This window comes from Diorhabda sublineata, chromosome 7 (genome assembly GCF_026230105.1).
Source record: "Diorhabda sublineata isolate icDioSubl1.1 chromosome 7, icDioSubl1.1, whole genome shotgun sequence".
Lineage (NCBI taxonomy): Eukaryota > Metazoa > Arthropoda > Insecta > Coleoptera > Chrysomelidae > Diorhabda > Diorhabda sublineata.
This window is the reverse complement of record NC_079480.1, coordinates 1,542,586-1,553,054: the sequence shown is the minus strand read 5'-3', so window position 1 is coordinate 1,553,054 and position 10,469 is coordinate 1,542,586. Positions and strand designations below refer to the sequence as shown.

The 10,469-nt window shown below is 31.5% G+C and overlaps 1 protein-coding gene across 1 annotated transcript in view; it reads left to right on the top strand.

Annotated features, from left to right (window-relative positions):
- The first annotated feature begins 2,035 nt into the window (after positions 1-2,035).
- Positions 2,036-10,469, top strand: part of LOC130446974 (uncharacterized) — a 36,081-nt gene continuing 27,647 nt past the window's right edge. Inside the window, exon 1 of the mRNA XM_056783541.1 lies at positions 2,036-2,437. Coding sequence (XP_056639519.1) covers positions 2,296-2,437 — 142 coding nt within the window. The 5' untranslated portion in view covers positions 2,036-2,295. The remainder of the gene's footprint in view (positions 2,438-10,469) is intronic.

Here is a 10,469-nt window from a genome sequence, read left to right as displayed (position 1 = left end):
AGTCATCGTCTGAAATGGATTTAAGTTAGTCGGTAACTTGTAAAAAAAACGAACACAGTTAATTCATCATTAAATTGGTTTTGTATAAACCTACAAGATTGTTTTATAAATTAAAATTTAAAAAAAGTTAATGAAGAAACAAAGTAGTTTTGAAAATTAATATCATATTTTTAATAACCTTCTGAAATTAATTTTTTGTTTTGTAAAATCTTTGACATAATGCGTTCGGTAACCGCCTTAGTGATAGCAATCTATCAACAATCAATGTATCTACCATCTCTGTCTCATTCACATCGCTGTATCAAGCTATCCATTTCCAAATAATAATCTGTTAGACATTGCCGTCTATTGCGAAATTCTATAAAATATTTCTTAAAGAAACATTAATTTTTATAAAGTACATATTTACTTTATTCAAAATTAATAAATAATGTGTTAAATTGATATCAGAAGCTAACAACAAATACACTCATTCTACTTGTGTTTGTTTATAAAATAATTTATTTTTAAAAATAAATTCGACAACACCGCCACTAGATTCACGAATTCATCTTTAAATTGACTATCATTCACAATAATTCTAAAAGCAATTTTCGATTTGTAATAATAAAAAAATTATAAAAATAAAACTGTTGTACTATATTATAGAGATGCCAATAATATTTTTTTCAAAAGATAAAGTATGGCGCTTAACTATTCTTTTACCTGTTGCATTTCTATAATTGCGCCAGATCGCTACGATTACGTAGCATACCTAAAATTTTCGATTCTGATCTCACAAGTGCTTCGCCTTCGGCTATCCACTAACTACCATTCTTGATGGACCTCCTTTCAAATACAAACGCTAAAGGTATCCACCCACTACGTAATTTTCAATAAGAAAAATATTAAATTATGTTACTTATTTCGTTACTGGTTTCATATCAAATCCAAATTTTTCAATTTCCTTTGATATCATTTGTAAACATTAATTTTTAACGGACATCACTGAGAGGAGGCAACGAATAAGACATTTAAATGCGCAAATTTAACCTAACCTAACTAAACTTATCCTAATCTCACCCAACTTAACTTAACCTAACCCCATTTGACTTCACCTAACCTAACAAAACTATATCATCGCTATTTGTAGTTTCCGCTTTAATTCATCCACCCTCTATGTATTAAATATACGAAATTTCATCAGTATGCACGGAGGTACATAATATAATTACTTGTTTGAAAATGCAATATACTTTCTGTAATACACAAACTTCAAAATACATGCTACATATTTGTTCTGTACTAATATTAAAAAAAAAAACTTCATCTGTAATTCTGATACGTAACGTAAATGGCCACCTTTACTAATCTCAAGAAACTATGCAACACTAGTAATCTCAAGAGTAGTTTAAGAGGGGACATCACTAATCAAGTTGGCTATGCCAAGCCAGCGCTGACTCAGGGCCGGTCTGAGGGCAAAATGCTGTATGCGCGAGGACGGACTTAACAATGAGAGATTTTAAAACATATTGTACCCGATATTGTTAAGCCTTACTAGGTGTGATGTACTGAAATTTTATAAATAGAAAATTTGAGAGGTCTGTTTGGTTTTTAATTATAGAAAAATATTTGCTTGGCTTAAAACTTATTAAAATTTGCATTGAAAACACATCAAAGTAAGACGTACGCATCGGTTATTCCGAAAACACGAGTAATGGGAGTGGGGAGAGATGGCGGATCTACATTAGTGCCGTGAAGCTCCGTAAATAGGCGTGAACATAAATGTGGACGGTTCTGTGAATTTGGCACTAATGTACAGCCGCTATAAGAAAAGTGATTGAATTGTATATTTATTATTAACTCGAACAATATTTTATTTGTTAACATAAAAGTTATACAGAATTTAATCTCCATTGAAAGGTCCATAATATTCAACTTTTTACTATGTAAGTTTTTTATTATTTTTTTCTTTTTCGGAACCCCTCCCTCCCAGAATATCGCACGTGTGTGCTACCGCACATGTCACAGAGCTCTTAGACCGGCTCTGAGCGCTGTATTTTATCAAATTTTTATATTGACGTTCACGATTCCTCAATTTCTCAGTCGGTCACAGATCGTCGAGTTGGAAGGTGTTTAGCGTTAGTTCATAGATCGTTGTAAAATATCGTAGTTCGAAATGAAATGCCGGATAATTATAATATCGATGCTATATTAGAATAAATTTTTTTGGTGTAGTAAAATATTAAATTTAAATCGGTTTGAATAATTTTAATTGATAGAATATTTAATTTTGATACTATTTTCGATAAAACAATGATGACGTTCGGAATATTGGTTTGGTTTTTAATTTGTTATATCGTCTTATTTTTGATTGGATTAGTGACAGCTACTGGAGAAACTGTTAGTGTTAATAAACCTATATTGAAATCTACGAACTCTTGGCACTTTTCTACAGGTAACGATTAAATATTTCTATTTATACATATAGTATTTCTATTTTATGTATTTGTTGTATAGTTTTTATATAACTTTTGATAATAATTTTGTGACGCTTGTCATTGAGGTTATGTTTACTAGCGAGTAAAATTAAATTTAAATAATTACGAAACGATGAATAAACTGTTCAACTTTATTTGTTAAAATCTTGAAATTTTTCACTAATTTCTATGAATTGCACAATTCCATCAGTTTTTTACATTATAAAAATCTATTTAGTCATACTTTCATACCTTTAAGATAAGATTAATACCCCCATTTTGCACTTTGGATAGTATATAGTGTGACTTGTATTAGGTTTTTAAATATTTCACAATAAAATCAATTTGGCGTCGATAGAATGATGAAAGAATAAGGTTTTTAGTTTTTACCTGCAGAATTCATATTGACAATAGGAATAAGAAGTGTCTTGTCTATTGATATAGGTTTATAGTACGGGGGATTGTTCTAAAAATTTTTTATCGATCTTACAAGTACTTTTTATCGAATAATAAAGATTTATCTGTTTTATATCATAATTTAAAATGAAGTTTGATGATTGCGTGATCGACTATGGATATTTTCGATTACGATATGGGTCAAAATATATCGAATATCATTGTTGTTGTTTTTTTTTTGTGAAATGTCGACCGTACTACCGATCAGTTGCCGGATTTGTGTAAACGGGTGGTTGGGAAAGTGGAAGGGAGAAATTTGTAAGTCTGGTAGACGGACCTGGCGCCGTGGTGCCATTAAGTACAATTAGAGGCGGCCGGTCTGATGTGCAATTACCCCTCAAAAATACACGGAACCCGATGCACCAGACCGTGTAGACCTATATTTAATGACAATTCCTATACAAATAAAAGGGAAATTTTTTTTTACTCGTATATAAAATTAAAACTTGTAGTTTTTTTTTTTATAATGATATCTTTCGTTGAACAATTTTGATAATTTTCGACATGGTGTACACTTTTATTTGTTCTAAAATATTTTATTTTTATACGAGGTATGTTGGAAAGTTTGATACCCTTTTTATAAAAAACCTAAAGCCTCTCAAACTAACCATTAATGATTGTTTTAATTTTTTTTTTGGAAACTCTTTCAAAAAAAAATTAACTTTCTACAGGATTGAGACCGAACTATTGTACATTTCCAAAAATTGCAAATATTTTTTGAGAAACGCCTCTTGGAGTATAATATCACCATAACTATATAATTTTTGTTACCAGTTCCAAAATTCTTCAATACGCAACTTTATATACGAGGTCTGGCTATTAAATAACGAGACTGCGCGCCTAGAGGGCGCCCTATACGGGGTTTCGTGGTGATTGAATGGGCTCCAGAGGGTCACACTGTCAACCAGACTTACTGTTTGTAAGTTTTGGCAACCCTGCAAGAACTAGTTCGTAAAAAACGAGCCGATTTTGCACTCGAACACCCGCCGTACTTACCAGATTTGGTACCGCGCGACTTTTTTTTGTTTCCGAGGATAAAATTTGCTTTGAAAAAAATCCGATTTAAATCGACGGAAGCGATAAACCAAAAAACAGTCTCGTTACTTAATAGCCAGACCTCGTACGTTTAATATCGACATTTTTTATACAAATACAAACAATTGTGTGAGATTTTTCAAAATGATGGTATAATTATGGTAATTATTCGAACCGACGAATTTATATTTTCTCATGGTTTCGGTGATATTATGCAATCGCTTAATTATACGTGTTAAAGTTGGAGAAACATTTTATACAAGAAATGTTGAAATTATTAGATAATCAACGAAAAAAATGCGTTTGGTTTGGTTCCCATGTAATTTATCGTAATTTATACGCTTTTCGTGGCTTGAATTTAAATATATCTTGTATCTCAAAATACACAACGTCGTCTTTGAAAATATTTTAGTTAAAAAGATCGTATCCGAAAACCCAATCGCAGAAATTTTCATGATTTTTGACGTACGCAGATAGTTTTAACTCGTCGTGGGACACTCTGTATATTGGTATTATATATATGGTGAAAACATAAAAACTAATAAAAAAATTTTAAGTGCTTCAAATGTCAAATTATAATCCCCGAATTTGATCATTTTTGTAAGTAAAATCAAATATGAACCAGAAATAAGTCACTAAAAAACAAGCTGAATAGCACTTGCAGCTGAGGCCATCACAAACTTAAGAAAAAGAAGAATATAGTGGAAACGTCAAATTTTTACCTGTATTAAAAAATTAAAAAAACTAATTTTAAATCAGAAGAGACTTAAAATCAAGACGATTTAGAAATTATACCAAAAGGACATAGTACAGGACAAATCACAATTATCTGAAACGATTTGAAAGAATGGTTCTTTTAGATATCCGCAATTTTTGGTTTACTAAGTAGAAAAAAATACGTTTAGGACCATAACTCATTTAATTTTGATGCTATCACAACTTATAATATACCATTTTAAAGGTAATTGAAAGAGCTATTACAATATATAGTGAAAAACCTTTTATTTTAAAACGGTGAAGGGTCAAAGGGCTCGAGAGAGTGATTGCGCTGCCGCGCGCTCTTTAAACAATCATATCTCCGTCAATTTTTGTGTGACAACAAAAAGAAAAAAATCAAATTTTTCGTCAGAAAAAGACCTACATTTTATATCAGTATACTTTTTTGCGTATCTTTAATCATTTTTGAGATATTATGAAAAGAAAGAGTTTCTTTTGAAATTTTCCTTAAAATCGTGATTTTTTTGAAAAATATATGTCCTAAATCAGCGAAACTACTAGAATCCATCAAATTCTTTATATTAAAGTTAATTCTCGTCGAAATACGATCAATTTTGATTTTGGTGGAAATGGCACTTACGAAACCCATTGATTTAAAAAGAAAAAATCATTAGATTTTCCTTTTATTTGCATTACAACTCACTCATTTTACGTGCAAAATTTTTTTAATTATACTCATTTTAAAGCTTATTTCAAGCACTACAAAACCTCATTTGAATAAAATGCGTAAAATGTACCTGCTCGCCGCTAGATGGCATTGAATACATCGATTAAATTTCAGACAAATTAAAAAACCGACTTCGATCTTTAATATCTCGCTTAATATTACATTTAGAACATTTTATAAAGAACCGATTTATTCAGTTTTTCATCTACTACAATTATTTCATTATAAAATTTTCGTTAAAATGCATATTTTTGGAGATATTTGCAAAAAACCGAAGAAAAAATTACGATTTTTCAATTGCCAATAACTTGAAAAATATTGGGTTTTTTGAAAAACTTTATGGAACATTTTTTTCTAAAAATTAGGCGTTCTAACAATATCCGAGGTTATTTTGATAAAAAAAATTACACTACCGAGAAGGGGCGATATTCACTTTACTTTTGAGGTTAGGATATTTTAACTCGTCGTGGGACACCCTGTATACATTCTTAATTGTTTTTCGTTTATCTGTATTTCGAGTTTATTTATTTCTTTTTGAATCTAATCCTTTTAAAGGACATCCGCATTTCAGGTAAAACTCCTTGTTCGATTCCAAAATCGATTGTCGGTACTATCGATATCTATCGATAATCAATCGATAGTTTAATTCTTGATGAAAATTCGGAAAAAATTGACGAAATGATTCATTTTCTCCTCTAGAATACTAATTAATCTAATTAGCATTTTATTAGCGAACTTTATTGAATATCGGTGTTGGTTCTAGTCGAGTTTTTTGGTTATTTCGAAATATTATCAAGTTTTTCTCTATTTGAATGTCATCTGCATCTGTCTTAATCATTCGATAACAGCGATTCCATCTAGTAGCTATTTCCTGAATTAATTCGTAATATGGAGTTCATTTATTTTACGTAATGTAATTTGTAATTAACAAATTTTGAAATTGCGACCAAGAAAGGTCTTGACGCATGATGACACTTGTCAATTATCCATGAATTACTAGAATGTTAGGTTAGGTTGAGAGTCACACCTAACCTAAACAAACAATCGATAGTTTTCAATAGTTCGAAATATCGATAGTACTATCGATAGTTTCGTATCGATAGATTTTTTTTTGACATATATTGAAACGTATTTTCAATTTTAGCAAAAAATATGTTGATTACAATAATTATAAATGGATTATATCCAATTTATGAGGAAAATACATCAAACTAAAACCGATTATCTCTTTTAATCACATCCGCGGTTATTTTCAATTAGAATTTCTTCAATACCAATTACCTAGTGCCCATAAATTTTTTTCATATTTACTTTTTAGTTTAAAAGCGTATCTATTAAATGAATATACCTGGCCGGTTTCTACGGTGAGTGCTTTACCTTGTAGACAAGATATCCACGTTTTTTGTCTTATCTTTCTTCGTACGGCGCTGCATCCTCCACACACAGGACCGGCTTCAACTCATTCTGTGTCTATTTCATTAAAATTCAACCACAATCCGAATCTATTTCGCAGAATATTCAAACTATTTCCTAACCTAATACAATGAAAAAGAACAATAGGTTCGGACAGGCCAAAACCCCTGCGTATTAAAGATCTATACGGGGATGGTTTAAAAAATACCTGGACTAACAAAGAAAACGCGAAAATTTTGGGAAAAAATTTATTCATTTCAGTTCTATACCCTTTCTATAACAAAAATCGTCATGAAAATAGCCATTAACTTCCGACATCACTTCTCCATTGTTTGAAAATGCCTGGAAACGGAAAATAATCCGACGGGGCTGAATCCGAGGAATAGGGTAGCGATTCAAGCTTTAATTGATTAATTTTGGCCATTGTAAATACCAGATTGCTTTAGCTGGTGCATTGTCTCGATGAAACAACATTTTCTTCGTATCCAAATGCGCCGTTTTTGCTTAATTTCTTCGCTCAAACGTCGCGATACGCCACGCCATGATCGACTACAGATGGGACATTCTTTGGAGCCTGTTATACCTTTTCAGTTTGTTGGTTCCGTCGAGAGCAAACGTGGCACCCATCTTGCGCTTTCTCGTGTCCAAATTTTCAGTTAATACGCGACGTACGGCACTTTTTGTCTTCTAGCTTGCGCACTTTCAATCCACGATTATCCGGTGGATTTTCTGGAGTCGTCACCTCGTTTGGTCGACAGTTGTAGTCAAAAAAAGTTTGGCTCGGTCTTACACGGTTCATAAAATCACAGAAACAATCGATATTCTGCACTTTGAGATCCTAGAACACCCTCCATACAACCACCCAGATCTAGTTAAGCCGGATTTTTATCTTTTTGCCTCGATTAGCTTTGAGACGATGTCATACATGAATTATAAAGGTCTTAATACTTGGTGCTCGAATACTAATAACCTAAAACTCGTTATAAAAATTGTGATGTTGATTACATAGGACAGACATCTCGTAAATTAGAAAATAGATTAAGAATACATCGATACGATAAAAAAATAACTACCAATACTAAATATGAAGTAAACTTGGATTTAATTATGAAAATTAATCAAGGAAAAACGAGAATTTTCGAAAATTTCGTTTCATAAACACATGAAACATGAAAAAAAAAGCATTTTACGAGTCTTGTGTATAAAATAACGTTTCCAACGAATTTCCACAATAAAAAACATGTTTTTTAACATATTATTCTTCTCTCTAATATTCGATCTAATCGAAATCGTAATCACTGCGGACCAAATCTGGTCTGTAAGGGAATGTTGGGCGGTATTCCCTCCAAATCTGAAGAAAGCTACTTGGGAACCTTATTTTACTGACTGCCCCTCGTATATTTACGCGATAGATTAATCTATTAATCTATATTTCGGGTAAAACTCGAAATATTTTCGAGATACCGACGATATAAATCAAAGCGAGTACGGTACTGTCCATGCGACCGGCTTCGTTTCATTTTATCTCTAACAGCACCGGCAAAATCGGGTTTTGCACTTATACAGAGCTCATTCCGGTTAATTGTTATCCGTTCTCCTGTTTTATTTTTTTTTTGTCGGATAGGCTCGAGTCGATGTTTAAAATTTTCGAAATACCTGATGCTCAGAACGCACTTCGCCGTCGAAATTATCGAGATTCAATGATTGATATATAAATACAACTCGAAATAAGTTTCCTGAGGTTAGTTTTAAAAAGTAATAATGAATAATAGCATACGGTGTATTAAAAATTATTAGTGTATAAATTCAAATAATAATAATCGTTAAATTTTGGTATTTTCGAAATTTTTGGCGCTATAACTTCCTCGGGGATGCAACTTCAATGGTTTAATTTTTTCGTTTGTCGATTTTTATGCGATCCACCCTCTATATTATCATTTATTAGTTTCTTATATTTTTTTTATTTACTCGTCGTTTACTGGTTATTAAATAAATATTGAAATGTATTTTTTTCTATTATTCCAACCACCCATTTTTCCGTAATTATGCATACCTGAATAAAAAGCTTTGCTGAACCAATTTACATTCTGATTAATAGTTTTCCTGGCGCCGATAATAGCGAACTGAAAATAGCGAGATTCCCAATAACAATAAAATAGAAGTGGCCTACGCTATCGCGTCCGATCGTCGCGAACTCCACGAGAAATTTCAACGTTTTCGTTTATATTTAATTGTTTTATACGTTTAATTTTTGAATTTTTTGCTGCTCAACAGAAAACTACAATAGTAACTCGGCCGACATAAGAAAATGGTTATAACTAAATTTCCAATTATCTCTGAAACAGAGTTAATCATGGCAACAACGCAAATACGCCTTAACCTATAAGAAACTATGATTTTCGTTATTTGTTAGTTTTTGGCTTTACTGTTTAGTGGAATCTGAAACCATTAGTATCAAATTACAACACTCTGTATCTCAATATTGTTTTTTTTTTTCTAAAATACCTTGAATTTTGAAACGAGAATAACTCGAAAGCTATGAGGAATTCGAAAAAAACTGCCGTAACAAAAAATGTAGAGTAGAAAATTCTCTACAAAAAGTGTCCAAGGTGTTTGTTTCTAACCTCAAAGTTTTCACCTTAAAAATGGGTTTACACGGTAAAAAAAAATTTGGAAACGAGAATAACTCGAAAACTATGAGGAATTCGAAAAAAACTGTTTGAACAAAAAATGTAGAGTAGAAAATTCTCTACAAAAAGTGTCCAAAGTGTTTGTTTCTAACCTCAAAATTTTCACCTTAAAATGGGTTTATGCACTCAAAATATTTTCAATCAAGAATAACTCGAAAACTATGAGGATTTCGAAAAAAACTGTTTGAACAAAAAATGTAGAGCGCAAAATTTTCTACAAAAAAGATCTTTAGTCATTTTTTCGTTGGAGCCACTATTTCTGAGTAAATCTCCCTCAACGCCGGAGCATCCGTTCGCGATTATTATTTCAATATTTACGGACTTTTTAATAGTTTTTTTTTACGAAAATGTGGGTACTCATTTTGTGCTCTACAGTTTTGGCTCCGGCACTTTTTTTCGAATTTTACGTAGTTTTCGAGTTATTCGCGAATTAAAATATTTTTGAACGTTCAAACCCTTTTTATAATGGAAATTTTGAGGTTAGGTAAAAATAGAAACCTTTTTTGTACAAAATATTTTTGAGCGTTCAAAGTTATCCGCAATTCAAGACGTTTTTAACCTTTTAACTTCCAGAAACTACTTGTACGTCTTTTTTGTCTTATTGATTGAGTCAAACGCTTATTGGAAATTTTGAGGTTAGGAAAAAATGTTTAGAGATCAATCTGTAGAGAATTTTGTGCTGTACACTTTTTGCTCCGGCACTTTTTCGAATTCCTCATAGTTTTCGAGTTATTCTCGTTTCCATATTTTTTTTATTGTGTAAACCCATTTTGAAGGTGAAAATTTTGAGGTTAGAAACAAACACCTCAGACACTTTTTGTAGAGAATTTTCTACTCTACATTTTTAGTTACTGCACTTTTTTTCGAATTCCTCATAGTTTTCGAGTTATTCTCGTTTCCAAATTTTTTTTTACCGTGTAAACCCATTTTTAAGGTGAAAACTTTGAGGTTAGAAACAAACACCTTGGGCAC